Source organism: Callithrix jacchus, chromosome 2, assembly GCF_049354715.1.
Source record: "Callithrix jacchus isolate 240 chromosome 2, calJac240_pri, whole genome shotgun sequence".
Classification (NCBI taxonomy): domain Eukaryota; kingdom Metazoa; phylum Chordata; class Mammalia; order Primates; family Cebidae; genus Callithrix; species Callithrix jacchus.
Genome location: NC_133503.1, coordinates 138,198,633 through 138,221,941, shown reverse-complemented (window position 1 = coordinate 138,221,941; position 23,309 = coordinate 138,198,633). Strand labels below are relative to the sequence as shown.

The window sequence follows — 23,309 nt, the reverse complement described above, 5'->3', positions numbered from 1 at the left end:
ATGTGACACAAGTAATTATTCTGCCTTTGTTACAGCCTTTGATCACCAGAAATCAATACAAGGAAGTTTATTTTTATATACAGAGATATCCACAGCATTCCAAGTTTATCATCTATGTTTCTAGCCTAGATCTGATTCCTTTTATTGGGAAATGATACTTAAGAGCTTACAGTATGAATGCCTTTTATTTATAAATTCTAAAATTGTCAAGGTTTATGAAAACCCTTGTTGGAATTTACATTGGAATAACGTTAAATCTGTAGATCAATTTGGGAGAAATAGGTCATTTTCACAATACTAATTGCTTTTTTTTTTTTTTTCTTTTTTGAGACGGAGTTTCGCTCTTGTTACCCAGGCTGGAGTGCAATGGCACGATCTCAGCTCACCGCATCCTCCGCCTCCTGGGTTCTAGCAATTCTCCTGCCTCAGCCTCCTGAGTAGCTGGGATTACAGGCATGAGCCACCCTGCCCAGCCGATTGTTTGTATTTATTTGTTTTGAGATGGAGTCTTGCTGTCACCCAGACTGGGGAGTGCAGTGGCACAATCTCAGCTCACTGCAACCTTTGTCTCGCAGGTTCAAGCAATTCTCCTGCCTCAGCCTCCCAAGTTGCTGGAATTTCAGGTGCATGCCACCACACCCAGCTAATTTTTGTGTTTTTAGTAGAGATGGAGTCTCACCATGTTGGTCAAGCTGGTCTCAAACTCCTGACCTCAAGTCATCTGCCCACCTTGGCCTCCCAAAGTGCTGGAATTACAGTCATGAGCTACCATTCCTGGACTACTTGCTTGGTTTCTGTTTTGTTTCATTTTTGAGACATTCTCATTCTCTTGCCCAGGCTGGAGTACAGTGGCACTGTCTCAGCTCACTGCAACCTCCACCTCTCAGGTAGCTGGGATTACAGGCATGTGCCATCACACCCAGCTAATTTTTTTGTATTTTTTAGTAGAGATGGGGTTTTGCCATGTTGGCCAGCCTGGTCTTAAACTCCAGACTTCAGGTGATCTGCCTGCCTCGGCCTCCCAAAGTGCTAGGATTACAGACTTGAGCCACTGCTCCCAGCCAGTAGTATTTTTATAGAATGAGAAAAACAGACTTTAAAGGATAGGCAGCTTATCCTGTGCTGCACATTTAAGTGGTTGAGTTCCCCATAGTATGCTTTTTTCACTTAATGTTATGTTAGTAAATGTTTATGTGCTTTGCTATAACTGCAGAACCAAAAACCAACTGTGTTTTTGGCACAGTGGTTAAGGAAAAGAAAGGTTCTCATGGGGTTATATTTCAGAAGAGGAGACAGGACAGACAGTGAATAAGTAATACAGTTTCATACAGTGATAAGTGCAATGGAAAAATAATGAGATCAGGGATAGACTGATTTGGAGATATTTTATATAAATGGTTCTCTGTAAAGGAAACATTTGTGCAAACTGTGAACAAAATAAGGAAGTAAGTCTATAAAAGATGGTGAAGAATGTTTAAGACAGAGAACAGCAAGTGAGAAGGCTCTAGAATTAGGAATCAGCTTTTTAGAGTGACAGAAGAAAGAAACTGGGCTGTAGCAGCGTAATAGGAATTGAAGTTAGGGGTTAAGGGAGGAGTCACAGTATAAAGGAATATCTAGGCAAATGGTCAGCAAACTATGACCCAGAGAGCCAAATTTAGCCCACCCATGACCTGCAAGGTAAGGATGATTTTTAAATTTAAGTGGTTGTAATTAAGAGGGGGAGAAAAAATGACAACAAGGTTTTAATGTGGCCCATGAAGCTTTAAATATTTACTGTTGGCCTTCTATTTTATTGTAGCAATCTGAATGAGGGTGTAGTGTGGTCTGTGTGTGTCAAACAGGTTGTAGTGGCTTTTGGCACAGTGGAAATCAGGAAACCAATTACAGCCTCTTTCAGTAACCCTGGTAAGAGATGAGAGATCATGGCTTGAATGAGAGAAGTGAGGCAGTGAGAAATGATTGGATTAAGAATAAATTTTTAAAGGTGATGCCAATAAGAACTGCTCAACAATTGAATTGCATATTCCAGAACACATGGACTATTCTCCATTTTTAGTTTCAAAAGGAATGGTTACCCATTATTTTTAAATCTGTGGGTATCTTAAAAAAAAATGCCCCTTGCCCAACCTCCCACTCTTTAGGGGTATGCACTATTAAAGATTTGCACATGCCCTTTCCAACATTTTTCAGTTACTTAGAAACACATAATGCTCTGCAACTTGCATTTTGACTTGATATATCGTTCAAATTCTTTCTTTGTTGATACAGAAGTTTGACTCTTTTTTTTTTTAGTGGGTATATTAATAAACATACATAATTTTATGGAGAAATGATTTTGCCAGTTTTCTATAGATAGAAAAAAGTTACAATGAGCATATGTTAAATGGTAAACTTTGTTTCTAGGTCTCATGCTGTCGCATGTGTCAATCAGTTTATCATCAGTAGGACTCAAGCTCTGATGTTGCACATTGATTCTTTTATTGAGGTAAGACTTGTCCTCCCCACCCCCAACTTTTTTTTGAGAAGGTTAGGTGATGCTAACTGCCTATAGTTTTGCTTTAAAACAATAATCACTTAGAATTGTAAACTCAACATTTAATTAAATGATTTCTGATAGTATTAAAATTGGATAGAGATAGACTATTTATTGTTAGCTGAAAAAGCACTTCTTTTACTAATGTTTCTACTTGTATCATTATGTAAATGCTGATTAGGGTGGTGGGGGGATTGTTTAGTATCTTGACTACTTTAAAATTTTGTCCTTCAATATACTGTTCAAATTGCATATGGAAACCAAATCCCTCAGCTAATGCAGTTTTTGAAATGTGAAAAATTGGTGAGGTTAGATTAAGTTGATTTGGTAGAATCTGAAGGCACAAACTATAAGGACAGTATTTTCCATTGGTTTCCATTGTAAAATTAGAGACATCAGGAAAAATTGACTTTAAAGGCATTTTGAACTTTCTGATAAAAGCAGAAAGAAAAGAGCATAATTTTCTGGCCAGGAACCATAAGCACCACAATTTATTTTCAAAATCTCTGCTACTTGATAACAGTTAGAAGGATTGTTAAAGTTCCTTAAGCACCTTCATTTTTATTTTCATCAAATGGATTTTTAAAAGCCCTTTAGAGGTCAGACTGCTGATATTACTGTTGGGAAATTCTAAGGAAGCGTGTGGAGGAGATCACATTACATTTTTTTCTCGTCAGTTAAATTGACCAGGTTCTTTCTGAGCATCTATTACCAATAGTCTAAGAGTAGTAGCCATAAAGATCCTTTAGCCAATTATAAGTTAAAACCAAAATGCTTCTTAAATAGTTTTACTGACTACTACCTACTATGAAACAGACATTGTGCTTGATTCTAGGGATACCTAAATTTTATGCATGCAAGAAAAAAACAAAAGAAAATGTTTTCTTTCGGTCTAGCCTTGTCTAGTCTAGAGGTGGTATAATGTAGTGGGTAATATTAGAGGTCTGGAGTAGATTATTGGGTGTTCAAATCCCAGCTTCTCAGTTTAGTAGCTTTGTAAGCTTGGATGCTTTATTTAACTGATGTTATCTTTATATCATCTGTCAAATGAGCCAACGATTGACCTACCTTGTTGGATTGTTATAAACCTAGTTGATATAAGTAAATTGGAACAATGCCTGCCACAGAAAGTAAGCACTTCATATTAGCTATTAAAAGTATTAATAGTAGTATTTCTGTTGTAATTATCTTGGTGTTTCCTTTTAGTATTTTTCTTCCACGACTTAATAAAGGGAATAGTGATAGACATACCAGCAGTTTATAAGGGAATATAATTTAAAATAAATGAAATTGAATTCTCTCTGAAAATAAAAATTTCACAGGACTATACTTAGCAAGTGAGGCAGAAGCATTTTCCAACATTTTAAAAAATATTTTGCTTTACTATTAATATGTTAATATTACTTTATTACTTAATAGTGTTACAGGATTTAGCCAGTTCTTCACCCTACAAAAACAGTAAACCTCTGGAGGAAGTGCCTCTAAAATATAGTAGGCCCTCAGTAGTAATTTGCCAAGTGAATAAGTAAACAAGTTTTATTCATTTGCCATTGTTTTCATGGTATCATGCCCGCTAAGTCTAAATATTGATGAAAAGTTTATGGTTACCAGTACATGGCTATAACGTATAACCTTGGCAAAGCTGGCTATTCAATGACAGTAGTAACAAAAGTGACAAATGCAAGGTGATGACATTGTATATCCCCACCCCCAACCCAGTTGCTATTCTCTAGAGTAAATTCTTGAAATTTTTAAATAAAATTTAATGGAGGATGCACTGTTAATGGCAATGCCTGCTGGGAAAACAGTGCTTTTCTCTAAAATGTATGATGAAAACAGGAACGACATAGTTTTGAGAGTGTCAAATGTAGAAGCAGAAACTGGAGAAATGAAAATTTTTTAAATGCTGCATTAATACTTCACACAGTGTCCCATTTGATCATTGGATTTCTCTTTCTTTCTGGTGGTTAGCAAGTTACTTAACTTCTATTAATTTGTTTCCTAATTTGTAAAATTGAATAACATCTTAGAGTTTTGAAGATTAAACAAAATAGTCTATTGTCCATTCAGACATTGTTTTTACCTTGCAGACGTACTTGTAGGAAGCAGCGTAATATTTATTACTAATTTTATTGACCAACATCAGTTTAGGGTTAAGTTGGAAAGTCAGTATATATTAATATTTGTCGATTATTGAACCTTTATCACCTTTTTATAGAACTTGAACCTATTACCACCTCTCACCTTAAAAATCAGGCTTGTTAAGGAATAGTCTTTTGTTTCTGCATCTGGGTAAGCTAACAAATGCTCCTGTGTTCTAATGACATGGTTTCTTAAAAACTAAAAATTTGCTCAAAACACAACTGATTGTACTCTCACAGAAAAAAAATAGCTTTTCATCTTTTATCAAAATCATAATCTTTATCAGTTATTCCACATTTAATTCTTATAATCTAATATTGTAGGCCAATTCAAGTCAGTTTTTGGTACCCTATCTTCATAGGGTTAATTTAAATGTCACCAACTTGCAGATTACTTACTGTGTGTAAACCTTTCTAAAACTAGAAAAAAATTATTTCTTATGCAACAGAATCTCTTTGCATTGGCTGGTGATGAAGAACCAGAGGTACGGAAAAATGTGTGCCGAGCGCTTGTGATGTTGCTCGAAGTTCGAATGGATCGCCTACTCCCTCACATGCATAATATAGTTGAGGTAACACTGGCAATTTAAAGGCTCTTTCCTCATCTTTCCCCTAAAAGAAATACTAGATACAAAATACAACATACTGTATGGGGAGGGGACTATAAAGTAATTATGATTGTCTTAAAATTATAAATTATTTTTATGGGGATTTTCATGTTTCTGTGTATAATTATACATAGTGTGTATAGCTTTGGAAGTGTTTTAAGTAGAATGTTATTTAGAACCTCCTTTTCACTTCCAGAGTTCCATATGGTAGAGAGAAGGGAGGATCTTTTTCAAAGGATGCAGTCTAAGATCTATTAAAAGCCTAGCATTCATGATATGCAGCAACTCATGCTAAAACTTTAGGAAACACGCAGGTGCATAAGATAGGCCTGGTTGAAAGTTTAGCGGTAACTAAAGTGAAGAAATTTTATCAGTTTTGAAATTCACATTTCAAAAATCTCACTGGTATCATTAAAAAAAACTACACAGAAACAGTTGATATATTCACTGAACGCTTTTCATTGAGTAACATTTTAAATTTAACTGTACCTTATAGTCAGTCACTCAGGAAACTTTTTAAAAATTCAAAAGCCTTGGTTGAAAACCACAAAGTCAGAAACTTGCTAGATAATAGGACTGAGTTGTTATTGTGTGATTTGAACTGACTAATATTAAGGATCCTGTGTTTCTAGTACATGCTACAGAGGACTCAAGATCAAGATGAAAATGTGGCTTTAGAAGCCTGTGAATTTTGGCTAACTTTAGCTGAACAGCCAATATGCAAAGATGTACTCGTAAGACATCTTCCTAAGTAAGTGTTCCCTCTTAAAAATGCTGCCTTGTTCTTTAATTTCTTAAGTGATCCTTCATTTTCATATTTTTAGAAAATTCGTTCTTGCCATCAGGGAGTGAGATTCTAAAGAAGCCAGACTTCATTTTATTGTGGGTAGAGAGATTTTTTTCAAAAAGCAATTGTCTATTTTAATTTTTAAAAATTATATAAGGATGGTTTGTTCTGAATTATAATTGATTTTGAATAATTTGTGGCACAGTATTTTGTGTTTTTTTGTTTTTTAACAATCCTTGGGCCGGGCGCGGTGGCTCAAGCCTGTAATCCCAGCACTTTGGGAGGCCGAGGCGGGTGGATCACGAGGTCAAGAGATCGAGACCATCCTGGTCAACATGGTGAAACCCCGTCTCTACTAAAAATTACAAAAAATTAGCTGGGCATGGTGGCGCGTGCCTGTAATCCAGCTACTCAGGAGGCTGAGGCAGGAGAATTGCCTGAACCCAGGGGGCGGAGGTTGCGCTTAGCCGAGATTGCGCCATTGCACTCCAGCCTGGGTAACAAGAGCGAAACTCCGTCTCAAAAACAAAAAACAAAACAAAAAAAAAACAACAACAACAAAAAAAAAAACAATCCTTGGTATTTAATCACAGACCCTATTGTGAGGTGGTTTTTTTTTTTCCAGAAAAGAATTTCCCACTAGTTGTCATGCAACAAAATTTAGTTAACTTAATGTTAAGCCCATGTTTCTAAAGTAAAGTAATAAAAGCTCATGGGAGAAAACTAAATTGCAGAGAATTTTGTATTTTCTGCATTTTCACCACCCTGAGTCATCACATTTAATATTTTTGATGTCATCTTTTAATGTTTTTTTCTGTGAAAGTACCATATTCTGAATAACATGTATTCAGGGTATTTGAGAAGAAATTTGATTTAATAATGCATAATACATTAACATGACATCTCGCCTATAGTTAGTGCTTGAAATTTTAAATATACTATTTAATGGTTTGTTCTTTTCAGTTATTGTATACTGTGTACTTTCCTCCACGTCATTAGTCTTTAAAACTTCAGTGGAGGTATACTGTTCCATCAGGGAATACATAACCATATTTACAGCAATTATATATGTGTACACTATAGAGAGAGGGAGAGACTGTTCTCTGCCATTGAATATTTAGGTTGTTTTGGCTTTTATTTTTCTTCATAAATAATCCTAGAGTGAACGTCTTTCTTTTTCAATAAAAGGTTATTTCTTTTTGTTCGAATTCCTACGAGTGATTTTTTTCCTCAAAGAGTATGAGCATTTTAATGGTTCTTCATAATATTCCAAATAGCTCTCTAGGAAATTTGTAGGACTTTATATCCTACTATGTCTAGTCTATCACAACTTTGCCAGCCATGAATTTTAATATCTCAAATCTTAGCTATCCAGATAAGGGGAAAAAAAGGATTTTAGTATCTCTTAATATTAAAGGGTTTGTTTTTGTTTTTGTTTTTCAGATGTTTATGGTACTTGAATGTTCATATTTGGATATAGTCAACTGAGTTTTTTGTTTGTTTGTTTTGGTTTTTTGTTTTTTTCCACCATCAAGAAAGCAGCAGTTCCAGGCAGTTTATTTGGAGGGTAAGGTTAAGCAAGGTGTGGTGCTTAATTTTAATTAAATTAAATTTTGAACATTTGTCATGTCTTGCTTAACCTTACCCTCCATATACACTGACCAGATTTTTTTCTCTTTAGGAAATCTATTGGTTATTCTTTCTTGTCTCTTTATTTTGCAATACCACTTTAATGATACATTTGGGTTTCTGTGGGGTCATATAATTCTAAAAGTAATAGATACTAATTTTTATAAAAACTGCAGAGATTTTCTTTTTTTCTTCAAGAGCACAAATCCACTTTTATTCATTGATTTTTCAATAGTTTTAATCTTAGGGGTACACAGTCATTCCGACTTGGTGTCCAATGGCCTCAGCAGGAAGATTACTTTGAAATTTGGCACGAACCATGCCATTGTTTCCATGGGCCCACATTACTCTGGTTTTGTTTGGTTTGCCTCCAGGAGTCTCTGTATTGTTCTTTGTTTTATATACATAAGCACATCTCTTTCCCAAAGAGAATTCTGTTTCATCTCATGCATAAACATCTTCAATTTTAAGAAGAGCTATGTGCTTCCTTTGGTTTTGAAGACCCTGCTTTTAGCCAGCAGAAATGGCCTTGGACCACAGCATTCCAGACATATTTCCTTTTAGAAGTCCTATTCCCAGCAGGCCCCAGCTATTTGCCCCCAAATTTCAGCAGCAGATGCTTCATTTTAGAGATTTTATTAATGAACATCTACAGTGTAACATTAGAGATAATGCTGAAAATACGGAATTATACCTGGGTACTCTAACTCCATCACTACGCTAATATAGTTCAAATATTCCTAAAATAAGCAGGAAATTAAAAGATTAGCACCACCCATTTTGCTGTGCTAATTAGTGCCAACATTAAACAACTCAAGCCAGTCATGACTGAGCTTGACTTATGTCTTCCCTACTACTGTTAGACGAGATTTCACTGTATTGCCCAGGTTGGTCTTGATCCTCCAGCCTCAAGCAGTTCTCACTGCATGGCCTTCAAAGCATCAAGATTATAGGCATGAGCCACTGCACCCAGTGGGAGCCATTTTTATCTATAAAACAGCTGTTTTTATTTTTTTTAGATAGTATGTTGACAGGATAGCAGAATATCAACATCAATCTGATTCTGAGATTAAAAAGCACATCAAAATAACTTGTTTTTCCTACTTGTTAACCAGACTTGCTTAGTATAATATGAGCAAAAAGTGTTTCCATAGGAATTAAAATTGTATGTGTTACAAGATCGCTCATAAATATACACTCATTTAGAAAGCATCAGTGTAACAGTGATTCATACCTATAACCCCAGGACTTTAGGGGAGTCCAAGGCAGGCAGATTGCCCTAGCTTAGGAGTTCAAGACCAGCCTGGGCAGCATGTGAAACCCCATCTCTACTAAAAATATAAAAATTAGCTGGGCATGGTGGCACATGCCTATAATCCCAGCTACTTGGGTGGCTGAGGTAGGAAAGTGGCTTGAACCTGGGAGGTGGAGGCTGCTGCAGAGTGAGACCCTGTCTCAGAAAAAAAAAATGCACCAATGTAACAATTTTTTTTAACTAGTGCTATTTTTATTATTGAACATTAATGTATTTTGTGATCTGGTATAGCAGCTCTTGATTTCTCTTGTTTTTACAAAAACATTTTGGCTTTTTCCCCACCTTTATTCTTGTACATTAATGTCTGATAAGGCTGTTGTGTGGATTATTCCTGTAAAACAACCCAATGCCCAGCGCATATTTAAGTCTTTAGTAAATGTTTATTGTCTGTATTATTAACTTTATGTGATGTTGCATTAAAAAACTCATTTTTGGTTAGGTACAGTGGCTTACATCTGTAATCCCAGCACTTTGAGAGGCTGTGGTAGATGGATCGCCTGAGGTCAGGAGTTCAAGATTAGTCAGGCCAACGTAGTGAAACCCCATCTCTACTAAAAATACAAAACATTAGCTGGGCATCGTGGTGCACACCTGTAGTCCCAGCTACTTGGGAGGCTGAGGCAGGAGAATCACTTGAACCCGGGTAGCAGAGGTTGTGGTGAGCCAAGATCGCGCCACTGCAGTCCAACCTGGGTGACAGAGCAAGACTCTGTCTCCAAAAGAAAAGAAAAAAAAAAAACTTTTGTTTTTTATGACTACATATGGGCTTCAGGATAAATTTTCACAATAAGACCTGTTCAAAAATAATAATTTGTCTAACATGATTAGACTTCATCAGGCACATGCCAGATTACCACGTAGTCACAGTTAATTTCCCTATCTTACTGTCTGACTTCATTTTTTCTTACTTGCCCAGCTTTGCCAGCCAGTCCTTTATTTCCTGCAAACCTTACTAGGCCCATCTGCCACCCCATGCCAAGGCCCTCGATCTTTTTGTGTTTAAAGTGATTCTTTTATTTTGAGACGGAGTCTGCTCTGTTGCCCAGGGAGTGCAGTGATGAGATGTCAGCTCACCACAGTCTCTGCCTTCCAAGTTCAATGATTCTCCTGCCTCCCGAGTAGCTGGGACTGCAGGCGTATGCCACTATACCCAGCTAATTTTTGTTTTTAGTTGAGATGGGGTTTCACTGTGTTGGCCAAGCTGGTCTTAAACTCCTGACCTCGTGATTTGGCACTAGGCCTAATCTGATTCTTTTTCTCTCTTTATCTGACAAACATCAGAACCACAAATAAATTATACTAACCCAAAACATCTGTCTGCCCTGCTCTAGACTAATTGAACTCTGAACTCTCTTTAACCAAGCCACCAAAAATTTTCCTTTGGGGAAGGTTACACTCCCCTGGGAGAAGGTTGGCTGTAGAAATCTGTGGTCTTCAACCACAAGTGGACCCTTCATGATCTGCTAATTCACTTTCCAGATCAGCTTTTATCCTTTATTCACCAGGAGCAACTGTTTCAAACCTTTATCACTCTTTTGATGTTCTCTTAATTCACTTTGAGCAGTTATAAAGAAAGCAGGTGACCCTTTATCTTGCCCCAAAACTTACAGATAATCTTTTCTTTTTTTCTCTCTCTTTTTTTTTTTTTTTTTGAGAGACAGAGTTCTCACTCTGTTGCCAGGCTGGAGTGCAGGGGTGCAATCTTGGCTCACTGCACCCTCCACCTCCTGGGTTCAAGGGATTCTCCTGAGTTAGCTGGAACTGTAGGCAGGCACCACCACGCCCAGCTACATTTTGTGTTTTTAGTAGAGATGAGATTTCACCATATTGGCCGGGACGGTATCCATCTCTTGACCTCGTGATCCGCCCACCTCTGCCTCCCAAAGTGCTAGGATTACAGGCATGAGCCACTGCGCCTGGCCCACAGATAATATTTTCATATGAGTTGTCCTCTCCTAACCAATTTTCTATTTAAGGTCTGTAGAGTGTAATTTTTTTTTAATCCCCCAGAGACCTCACCGTACCAGATATTCACTCTTAAATTCTCTCTGTTGCCTTATTTTCCATAATTTTTAAACATGCTGCTGTTTTTTCTGTATTCAAAAATAACTAAAACAAGTGGGACTTACTGTCTTCACTTCTGTAACCCACATCTTGTTAATTCCTCATTATATTATAGTCTGATGTCTGTTCTCACCATTTCCCTGAAATTGTTGACAAAGATCATCAGTGATTAACTCTTAGTGATCCAGATACACCTGGTTCTCCTGCAGAATGCCTGTAGCTTTCAAATTATAGTTCTGTGTAAGTCTTACCTAGTGAATTATGCTAGCTATAATGTTTAATTACTACTAATCGTTCTGTTTTAGAATTTAGAAGGACTTTGAGCGTGAAAGTTTGGCTGGCCAACATTTCTTAAACCTATCCAGGGGATTTTATATTTCACTGCTTCCTTTTCTCAACATTTCTTCAGTAAATGAGAGCAGACATATATCACTGAATAGGTTCAAAAACAATATTACCAGTGATTATCTCACTGGTTTTATTAGCACATATAAGGTTAAGTCTTCCTAATTATTCTGTTGAGATCTTTAGGTCTTTGTTTCATTAATTTCTTTCTTTATAGGTTGATTCCTGTGTTAGTGAATGGCATGAAATACTCAGATATAGATATTATCCTACTTAAGGTAAGAAGGCTTTTTTTGATCAATAGTGAACATGCTTTTTATATTGACTTAGTACATCTTTGAATTTGGTCAATAAAAGATTCATTGAGAATAGATCTCCTGTAAATAGACTTCCTATTACCCATAATGGGCTATAGAAGTTTAAAGATGGAAGCAGTAAGTTTGAGTAATGATAAATTCTTGCTTGATTTGGTACTAGATGGTGACATTGGTAGGGTTATCATTAATTTCCCCTTAATTACTTGGAGTTAATTTTAAAATTTTCTTACATATGCCCCTCTGAATTTGATTCAGATATACTTAGATTATACCAGCCAATGAGGCCATCTAGTTGGCTGAAAGGGCCATATAATCTAATAAATGTGTTATGTCAGTGTATTCACCCCCCTGCAAGTAATACGTTCTATACATGGGAGTGATTCTTAATCACTCTGGAAGTATACTTAAAAATCCTGTGCATGACCACATCTCTGTATATTCTGTTTCTCTTGCTCATGTATATATTATTAGCATCTAATGAAAGCCACCAAAATTTTCCTTTAAAAAAAAAACAACAGGGTGATGTTGAAGAAGATGAAACGATTCCTGATAGTGAACAGGATATACGGCCACGTTTTCACCGATCAAGGACGGTGGCTCAGCAGCATGATGAAGATGGAATTGAAGAGGAAGATGATGATGATGATGAAATTGATGATGATGATACAATTTCTGACTGGAATCTAAGTAAGTAAGAAAGGGAACAGCACAGTTGCCTACTTTGGTAACTTATTGGGATATAATTCATCTGTTTTACAATTTACCCATTAAAGTATATAATTCATTAGTTTTTAGTATATTTAGAGAGTTGTTTAATCATTACCACAGTCAGTAGAATGTATTTTCATCACCTCTACCCATTAGCAGTCACTCCCCATTGTTTACTAGCTCTGGGCAACTGCTAGTCTATTTTCTGTCTCTGGGTTTGCCTATTCTAGACATTTCATATAAATCGCGTCATACAATGCATTGTCCTTTGTGACCATCTTCTTTCACTTAGCATAAAGTTTTCACGGTTCATATTGTAGCAGATATTAATACTTCATTCACTTATATTGTGAAATAATATTTCATTATAGTAATATGCCACCTGTTATTTAAACATTCATTGGTTGGTGGACATTTGTGTTTCTCTTTTTGTAGCTGTTGAGTAGTGATGTTATAAATACTCATGTACAATTTTGAGTGTAGATGTATGTTTTCTTTTTTTTTTTTGAGATAGGTCTCTGTCACCCAGGCTTGCACAATTGTGCAGTGGCACAGTCATGGCCCAGTGTAGCCTTGATCTCCCCAGGCTCTGGTGATCCTCCCACCTCAGCCTCCCAAGTAGCTGGGACTACAGGTGTGCACCAGTACACCTGGCTGATTTTTTGTTTTCTATTTATTTGTCTATTTTGTAGGGACGGTTTCACCATGTTGCCCAGGCTGATCTTGAACTTTTGGGCTCAAGCGATCCACCCACGTTGGCCGTGGTTGGATTATAGGCATGAGCCACCATGTCTGGCCCAACATGTTTCCAGTTCTCTTGGGTATACATTGAGGAGAAGGATTGCTGGGGTCATACTGTATGTTTAACCTTTTGAGAAATTACCAGGATGTTTTCCAAAGTGGTTGCACCATTCTGCTTTCCTAGTAGCGTTGTCTGAAGGGTTTCAGTTTCTTCACATGCACACTTGCCTTATATCTCTTTATTATTTATAGTCATTCTAGTGGATGTGAAGTGATATTTTATGGTTTTGGTTTGCATTTTCCTGGTGGGCCTGCTCTTACTTTATCATCATTACATTCTTAAACTATCTTAAATATTCTTAAACTATCATTTCTCAAAAGGTTGTTTATGTTTTAATACTGTAAGAACATTGCCACAAGCTTTTTTGGTTTTTCTAACATGAGTATTTTTTGTGTGGTAATTTGCATGAGAATTGGCTATCATAGGTAATTCTAAAATAATATAAGTTACTTTGTTATATTTTAAACTTATGAAATATGCTTTTTAAAATATGTTAATTTCCAACCTTAGCTGCAGATCACATCACCTGTGGAGCTAGCATTCCAGCCCACACTTCCTAATTGGGGATGAACCTAAACACCTGTGTTCTGATTTTGCTTGCTTGCTTGCTGATTTTTAAATCTCTACTGCCCTAGTTCAGGGTGTCTCAACCTTAAGACTATTGGCATTTTGGGCCACATAATCCATTTTTTTTTCTACGTATGAATGCCACATCATGCACTTAATTCTTTGTTGTGGGGGCTGTCCTGCACATGTAGGGTGTTGAGCAGTATCCATGACCTCTGCCCAAAGATGCCAGCAGCACAAAACACAATTGGGACAACCAGTGATGCCTGCAGGCATTGCTAGATGTTCCCTGGGGGAACAAAATCACCCCAGTTTAGAGCCACTACTCTAGTTCAAAGTGTTTTTAATAATTGTGATTAAAGCGATTAAGGACAGTCATTACCAGTCTGGGCTGTGTCATTCGTTTGGTTATATAATGTAGTTCCTCTGTTGCCTCTTTAGTTTCCTATAACTAACATTCTATTTTAGAGTGCCTCATGTGCCAAGCACTAGACCAAGGACTTTGCACGCATATCAAAATCCTATTTAATCAAAGATAAGCATAAAGTCATATTTATATTTAAGATTTCCAACAACCTTGAGTAAGCAAGAAAACTGCAGATAGAGAAATTTACCCAGGATTGGCATAGCTAGTACTGACAGCACATTTAGTATTGGAATACAAGTCTCACTCATTTAGACAACCCATGGTGTTCACTACTATTACAAATTACCTCCCAGCATATCCCTACTTTCAGATTGGGGAAGCAGGATGGCTTAAGATAATTACACAGATAACTCTACAAAAGTAATATACATGGATGGGTGAACACTTCGTCTTCACATCCCGTTCTTTATATCCTTCCAAAGCTTTTCTGTGCATGGTTGGATAAACATACATAGATCTTTTTTAGAGGAGAAGCCAATTTCTAAAAGTGAAATCAGATTATATGTACTCTTCTGCTTTCTTTCTGTATATCGTATGCCTCATTCTTCATCTGTACATACAGATTTAGATTTCCTTCTGTTGCATGTCAGTATACTATTTAGTTGTGTGGTTTTACCATGTGGTATAACTAAGATCTTTATTGATGGGTAGGTGTTAATTTCTGGCCAGTGTAATAATTTTTTTTTAAGGATTTTATTATTGTCTAGTAGTTTGTGATTAACTATTTGCTATGCCTAGTTCACATCGGAAAATTTTGGTATTTTCTTAGTCCACTTTGTGCTAGTATAACAGGCTACCTGAAGTTTAGAATGGAGGAGCTGCATCTGGTGAGGACCTTCTTGCAGCATCATCTGATGACAGAAGGACACACATAAGAGAGAGCTCAGTTCATGTTTGTAATAAGCCAATTCTTTTGATAACTAACCCACTCCTGCAAATAATGATATTAACCTATTTATGAGGGCAGAACCCAACCCTTAAGACCTAATCATCTGTTATTAGACCCCCACCTCCCGTGTTTGTTGCTTTGGGGATTAGTTTTCCAGTACATGAACTTTCAGGAACACCTTCCTACCCATAACAGAAATGATACCTTGTTGTTCTTTTCATTTTTCTGTTCTTGTCTGAATTATTATGTTAATAAAATCTGAGTTGATTTATACTTCCATAATCTTTTTAGCATTTGTTTCTCTTCATGTGCTAGTGACTGTTGTTGCAAGTTTTGTGTCTAAATTCCAGCTAAGTAATTGTGTATTTAATTCTAGATGATCTATTGCTGTAAATGTTAAGTAGAATTAATAATGTTTGTTTTGCTGCATGATTCTAACATGATTGTATCATACTGAGTGGGCATCATATTATAAGCATTGAATTGAATGTAACAGTATTTTAGTTTTTCTGTGTAGACAGAATTCTAGTATGACAGTCGTGTACAGAATACAATGTCTTCACAATTAATTTGCCAAGTAAGTTCTTGTCATAAAAAGTATTCATCTTAATAGAAAATGTTTTAATGTGACAGACTACCTCCTATTTAATTGAATAAGAAGTTAATGTAATGTTTTTGAATTAAATATTTCCTTAGGAAAATGTTCTGCTGCTGCCCTAGACGTTCTTGCAAATGTGTATCGCGATGAACTTCTGCCACATATATTGCCCCTTTTGAAAGAATTACTTTTTCATCATGAATGGGTTGTTAAAGAATCAGGCATCTTGGTTTTAGGTGCAATTGCTGAAGGTGAGCCTAAGTCCAGTTTGAATTATATAAGTTGGCTTCTTACTGCTATTAGGTACTAATAAGCCTAGGCTACTTTAAGGAATTTCTATTTTGAACCAGTTAACTAGTATTAAACAGCCATGGGTTGGCTTCTAACCCCAGCCATATATTTTGCAAAATGTTTTTGTTATAATAAAGGGAAAAGAGGACATATAATAAAGGGAACAGAGGCTGGGCATGGTGGCTCACGCCTGTAATTCTAGCACTTCAGGAGGCCAAGGTGAATGGATCACCTGAGGTCAGGAGTTCAAGACCAGCCTGACCAACATGGTGAAACCACAGCTTAACTAAAAATGCAAAAATTAGCTGGGCATGGTAGCACATGCCTGTAATCCCAGCTACTCAGGAGGCTGAGGCAAGAAAATCAGTTGAACCCAGGCGGTGGAGGTTGCAGTGAGCCGGATCGCACCATTGCACTCCAGCCTGGGTGACAGAGCAAGACTCCGTCTCAATAAAAAAAATTTTTTAAAAGGGAACAGAATGGAAGGGTCTGATGTCTGAAGCATCCCCATTCCTTTAAAAAAAGAAAAATTCTTGATTTCTTAGGTAGTTATAGGAAACATGATAAGGCAAGACTGTCATCATTCTCTCTATATAAAGGGTTATTATTGATTCTGTCCTGGCAGTAAACATGTATTAAAAGAAATTAAAACACTTTATAGGCATTTCTGAAAGCCATAATTTGTACAGCAGAGGTAAAATTAGGTCCTAACCCTACTATAAGATGCTTATTACCGTATGTTTATAGCAGTGGAAATATTCTGAATTTTTTCATAGATGCATGTTTTATTTTCATAATCAACCAAAATAATGTTAACCAAAATTTAGCATTTTGAAAGATTTTTTTTTTTCTAGGTTGCATGCAGGGCATGATTCCATACTTGCCTGAGCTTATTCCTCACCTCATTCAGTGCCTCTCTGATAAAAAGGCTCTCGTGCGTTCCATAACATGCTGGACTCTTAGCCGCTATGCACACTGGGTAGTCAGCCAGCCACCAGACACATATCTGAAGCCATTAATGACAGAATTGCTAAAGCGCATCCTGGATAGCAACAAGAGAGTACAAGAAGCTGCCTGCAGGTGGGACAGATTCATAATACAGTGTTCTTTGTGGAAGTGAAAAACTAATTTTCAACGTTGTGATTGAGTGTTGGTGTTAAACCTTTAATGAAGTGTTTCATAGTTGAAAATTTTCCAGTTACATCAGAAAGCTTAGTTTTCTTCTTCTTGGAGTTTTTTGCAGGATCTATAGCTTTTGGGTTTGCATATTAGCATATTTTATACATTTTGTTTGGCCAGAATAATTTTGTCATATGTGGCTTTTACCTGATGATTTTATAGATCTAAATGTGACACTATACATCAAACTTTGCTGTTTATTCCTTGGCTCATTTTTCTTACTCAGTAGTTATTATAACAGAATTATTTTATGCCCTAATTCCCTCAGAAATCTGAAGTAGTGATGACAGGGCTACTATCTTGAAGGAATAATTAAGTTTGAGCAGATTGACATCCTTAGACTACAGGTCAAGCACCCTAACTCCATAGAAAGTCCCACATGGACCTGCAGTCAGTCACTTACCAGTTACAGCTCTTGGGTGCTTAGTAGTTCTGCTCCAGTAGCCATTCTGTTGGTTGGTTTGGAGGCTATCTCTTTAGATCAAAGCAGCAGTTGCTTTTATTACTTTAAATATTCCAGTTTCCTGGAGCAAACCTTTATGTTTTAAAAAGGCTTTCTGCTTATGTTTATAGCTCTTACTTTTTGAGTAGATTTACTTTTACCATTGACCTTGGGTAGTAGGAAGAAATCACTGTTGAACAAAGGAAAGTAAAATTTTATTTTTTTCAAATGGAGTCTCATTATCATCCAGGCTGGAGTGCAGTGGTACGATCTTGGCTTATTGCAGCCTCCACCTCCCGGGTTCAAGTGATTCTCCTGCCTCTACCTCCTGAGTAGCTGGGACTACAGGCATGCGTCATCGTGCCCAGCAAATTCTTGTATTTTTAGTAGAGATGAGGTTTCACCATGTTGGCCAGGCTGGTCTTGAACTCCTGACCTTAAGTGATCCACCCACCTCAGCCTCCCAAAGTGCTAGGATTACAGGCATGAGCCACCAGGCCCAGCAGAGAAAGTAAATTTGAGTTTGACCTTGATCATCTGAAGCAGTCATATTTGGAAGATATTCTTAGTAAAATGAGACAAAGTTGAACAGGGGAGCTATGGTGATTAATACAGCACTAAATATTTTTAGGGGAGGGAGGATATAGATTATGTTTGGGATCCTATAGTTTATTCATTCAGTATATAGTTTTTTTAAGCTATTAATTGTTAAGCATATACTAAATGCTGAGTTTACAGTCCCTGCCATCTTGAGACTTATAGGCTAATAGGAAATACAGAACAACTACATAATTACCATTTATGGTTAAGTGCTACAGAAGAAAACGGTAAATAATTCACAGTGCTGATTACCAGGGCTTTCATTAACAGATGGCTTAGACCATTTTAGGAAATTTCTGATTGGGCAAAATGGAACATCAACATTTTAGAAATTAAGAGATATCTCTTACAATCAATAAGTATTTTTTTCTTTTATTAACAGTGCCTTTGCTACCCTAGAAGAGGAGGCTTGTACAGAACTTGTTCCTTACCTTGCTTATATACTTGATACCCTGGTCTTTGCATTTAGTAAATACCAGCATAAGAACCTGCTCATTCTTTATGATGCCATAGGAACATTAGCAGATTCAGTAGGACATCATTTAAACAAACCAGTAAGTATCTGTTAAGAACTATTTGGAAAATAATCTGTAGCATAGTTATAATCAATAGGTTAGCATATATTTAGAGATGAAAATGTTTGAGAAGGTGTGAATAGTCTCTGCTACTTTAAGAGTATAGATCGTACAAAGGCAGCAAGTATATCCCCTTTCAAATGATATTCTTCTAAGTATATACTTGGTGCGGAAACTACAGCAGCATTTCACATGAATGCTCTGATACTTCTTAGAATGACTAAAGCAAAGGGGTAAAAAGTTTTTATAAATCTGGATGTCTACTTTGACTTAATTCCTAGTGTTTTTGTATCTACCATATCTAGACACCTTTGTTTTCTCAGCAGATATGGGGAGTACACTGTATAAAACAATTAGAAATTGGGTTAATAGGTTTTAAAATGCTCAATAATAGTGTAGAAGTGCCTTGTTTCCAGTAGTGTTACGAGGAGGATGGATTTGTCTAAGGATTTAAGTGGTATTAGAATTTTAATATAGCTCCACATACCCTGCTGAATAAGACTTATTCTATATGATTACTGTATCAGAAGTCTTAAGAAATTGTTTTATTTTTAAGTTACACTTAAAATTTGGTATGGGACAGTTTGTAGGTTTGCTGTGCTGTTGGTTGTTTGGTTTGGTTTCATGGGGGCTTGTTTTCTGAATGTCTTTAGAATCTGTGCCCTGTTTACATGATGTTTATTTACTTCATTCTATGGATCATTCTTTAGTTGGACACTTAAATGTCTGTTTTCCAACAAATGCATCTATGTAAGTTTACCTGTTGATTTTAAAATGTACTATATAGTAATAGCCATATTACTTGTTAAAGCTTCATGACTAAAAAGAATTTTTTTTTTTTTTTTTTTTTTTTTTTGAGACAAAGTCTCACTCTGTCACCTAGGCTAGAGTGCAGTGGCATGATCACAGCTCATTGCAACCTCCACCTCCTGGGCTCAATCTACCACCATTCCTGGCTAGTTTTTTGTAGAAATAGGGTTTTGCCATGTTGCCCAAGGCGGCCCCAAACTCCTAGGGTCAAGTGATCTGCCTGCCTCAGCCTACCAAAGTGCTAGAATTACAGGTGTGAGCCACCATGCCCAGCGCCAGAACTAAAAATACTCTGTAACTAAAGAGAAAAGCTTAGATCTTCATTGATTGTGATTTCAGAAGTAATACATTTTGATTAGCTGTGTATTTATTGATAGACATTTTATTTCAAAAAGGCTGAAAGATCACTATATCACTAGTTCTAGATCTAAAACTAGAACATGGTCATGTAAATATAAAGGTAGGCAAAAGAAAGGAAAATTTTAAAAGGGACTATGTAGAGGGAAGGATGACTCTTAAAATGCCTTTTGTAATGATTTGACACAGTTGCTCAAAATGGATTTTAATTTTCAAAGACTCAAAATGGTGTTGTTTGCATATGATAGTAGAACTTTATATGTGTTTCATCATTGTAAATAGGAATACATTCAGATGCTAATGCCTCCACTGATTCAGAAATGGAACATGTTAAAGGATGAAGATAAAGATCTCTTCCCTTTACTTGAGGTATGCAGGACTAGTAATATTATCTGTTACCAAAATACATGTTCAAATCCAAAATGGGTATGTGATAAGAAAAGTGTTGATAAATTTATATTCTGAAGTAGATGAAGGAAATTATACATGTTATTCTCTAAACTGTTCTACTTAATTGATAATAAATTATAGTTTTAAATTCTCTTATGTTATCTACTCTCTATACCAGGAGACACATACACAGGGTATATATATTTTTACTCATACGTATATGGGAAGTAGTATTGGGATTTGGTGCCAGTAAGGAGGTACTTTATTTATAATTTTACAATTTGAAAATGTTTCCATGTGTACTTACATTTCTTTAACACCCCTCCCGTTGCAAAATGTTATATGGTGCTCTAGTAACTGAACATACTGTGAAATGCTGTCACTTAAACTTAGTTGAATTGACATTAATAGAGCCAGTTCAGTCTTTTTCATTCTTGTTCCCCATTATTTCAGGAGTCACCAACTCCTACCATGGATTGTCCTTAGCCAGAGAAGTTAAATTCTGTGACCATGAGCAACAACTATTTCTGGGCCCAACAAAATAAGAAGAATCATATGGTTCATTTTTTGTATACAGTTGTCCCTTAGTTTCTGCAGGGGACTCTTTCCAGGACTCCTTGTGAATACCAAAATGAAGGGATGCTAAAGTTCCCTATGTAAAATGGTGTAGTATTTCCATATGACCTATGCACCTCCTCCCAGTATACTTTAAATCATTTTTTAATTCTAAATACTTGATTCAGGATTGGTTGAATCCATAGATACAGAGAGCCAACTGTGTATATATTGCTTTCCAGCAGGGTCTCAGAATATGCCCAATAAAGTCCATTCACAGCATTGACCATGATGGGAGCATGAAATGAGCCTCTTAAATTAGAGGAAAATATATGAACAAATGATAATCAATCTGTCCTTGAAGGATAATGTTTTTTGTAAAAACTTTTCTTCTGAGTAAACCTGACCTGATTGGCTGGCAAACTAACAACAGTGAATGACTTCCAAAAAGAGGTTTGGAAAGAAAAAAAAAATGCTACTGTAGAAACTAGTAGAGTAGGCTCCTGAATGACCAGGATCCTGTTAAGCACAGTTTCAAGCATTCATCATCATCTTCAGTATACCTAGAAAATTTAGCATGTGTACTTTATTCTTTCTAGTGCCTATCTTCAGTTGCCACAGCACTGCAGTCTGGCTTCCTTCCATACTGTGAGCCTGTGTATCAGCGTTGTGTAAACCTAGTACAGAAGACTCTTGCACAAGCCATGGTAATTATTTTAAAATGTCTTTCCCTTCTTGATGTTGTGGATGTTTTTCTAAAGATAGGCATAACGTGTACAAACTTTTTCAGTAGTTAATTAAAAACAAACTTTCAAAAAATATTGTATCTAATTTCAGCTAAACAATGCTCACCCAGATCAATATGAAGCTCCAGATAAAGATTTTATGATAGTGGCTCTTGATTTGCTGAGTGGCCTGGCTGAGGGACTTGGAGGCAACATTGAACAGCTGGTAGCCCGAAGTAACATCCTAACACTAATGTATCAGTGCATGCAGGTGAGACTTGGAAGATGAAAATGAATTGAAACCTGTTTCTCTGTGTCACATTGGGGTTAATTTCTTCTTCTTTCTTGTAGGATAAAATGCCAGAAGTTCGACAGAGTTCTTTTGCCCTGTTGGGTGACCTCACAAAAGCTTGCTTTCCGCATGTTAAGCCTTGTATAGGTATGAATATTTTCTACTGCTATGAATATGATTTTTTAAAGTTATTTTTACATCAGCTTTGTTTTTTATTATTAAACTGAAATTGCATGGAATCCCAGCAGTTACAAATGTACACTTTATTGGTTAAAGTAAAGCTGTTCTGATTGAAACAGACAAGATGGAGGGAACCCCTGATATTTCCTGGCACTTGCCATCATTTTAGCTTTTTAGGCACTTCTGTGACTAGAGGAAAGCTTAGTAATAATGCTTTAGGGTAAAGGACATGACCGTCATCAGGGAAGCATTGGTACCATAGGCTAGTTCATAGATCCTTTTTTGAGTAGCCTCCTTTTTGGTAGAGGTACACAGAAATAGTAATAATCAGGTTTTCTTCTACAATAAACCAGCATAGCCAGGCGCAGTGGCTCACACCTGTAATTTTAGCACTTGGGAGGCCAAGGCAGGCAGATCACCTGAGGTCAGGAGTTCGAGACCAGCCTGACCAACATGAAGAAACCCCATCTCTACTAAAAATACAAAGTTAGCTGGGCATGGTGGCACATGCCTGGAATCCCGGCTACTTAAGAGGCTGAGGCAGGAAAATCATTTGAACCTGGGAGACAGGTTGCAGTGAACCGAGATCGTGCCATTGCACTCTAGTCTGGGCAACAAGAGCAATACTTCATCTAAAAAATAAAAAATAAAATAAACCAGCATTCTTTTTAGATATTGCAGAAAACTTTTAACAAATGTCACTTTAAATAATGAGGACAGGCATGGTTGCTCACGCCTATAATCCTAGCACTTTGGGGGGCCAAGGCAGGCAGATCACTTGAGATCAGGAGTTTGAGGTTCAAGACTAGCCAAACCTAGTCAACATGGCAAAACCCCGTTTCTATTAAAAATACAAAAATTAGCCAGGCATGGTGGTGGGCTCCTGTAGTCCCACTCACTCAGGAGGAGACTAAGGCGGGAGAATTGCTTGAACACAGGAGGTGGAGGTTGCAGTGGGCTTAGCTCTCGCCACTGCAGTCCAGCCTGGGCAACAGAGTGATACTCCATCTCAAGAAAAAAAAGTAAATAATGAGTTGTTTCTGTTTTAATAGCATAACATTTGTCTTGGCCTTTTGTGACAATGATAAGGAATTTCTTGAATATTGTACCCTGAATTGTTCTCAAACTATGGATTATAAACGAGTTATGGGATTTTTTTCCCGTTTTCTGTATCAGCATG

The 23,309-nt window shown here is 36.7% G+C and overlaps 1 protein-coding gene and 1 pseudogene across 9 annotated transcripts in view; one reads left to right on the top strand and one right to left on the bottom strand.

Annotated features, from left to right (window-relative positions):
- TNPO1 (transportin 1) overlaps positions 1-23,309 on the top strand; it is a 95,432-nt gene that overhangs the window by 51,857 nt on the left and 20,266 nt on the right. For all 9 annotated transcript variants that reach the window (XR_013532282.1, XR_013532284.1, XR_013532283.1 and 6 more), the window contains 12 exons: positions 2,407-2,488; positions 5,127-5,249; positions 5,918-6,036; positions 11,643-11,703; positions 12,261-12,429; positions 15,832-15,984; positions 16,879-17,104; positions 18,628-18,799; positions 20,270-20,356; positions 21,532-21,639; positions 21,770-21,928; positions 22,009-22,096. Coding sequence is in view for 6 of the 9 variants with exons in the window: in XM_035291430.3 (XP_035147321.1) it covers positions 2,407-2,488; positions 5,127-5,249; positions 5,918-6,036; positions 11,643-11,703; positions 12,261-12,429; positions 15,832-15,984; positions 16,879-17,104; positions 18,628-18,799; positions 20,270-20,356; positions 21,532-21,639; positions 21,770-21,928; positions 22,009-22,096 (1,547 nt within the window). In the remaining 3 variants the exon portion in view is untranslated. The remainder of the gene's footprint in view (positions 1-2,406; positions 2,489-5,126; positions 5,250-5,917; positions 6,037-11,642; positions 11,704-12,260; positions 12,430-15,831; positions 15,985-16,878; positions 17,105-18,627; positions 18,800-20,269; positions 20,357-21,531; positions 21,640-21,769; positions 21,929-22,008; positions 22,097-23,309) is intronic.
- LOC118151509 (large ribosomal subunit protein eL33 pseudogene) lies at positions 7,945-8,253 on the bottom strand (annotated as a pseudogene).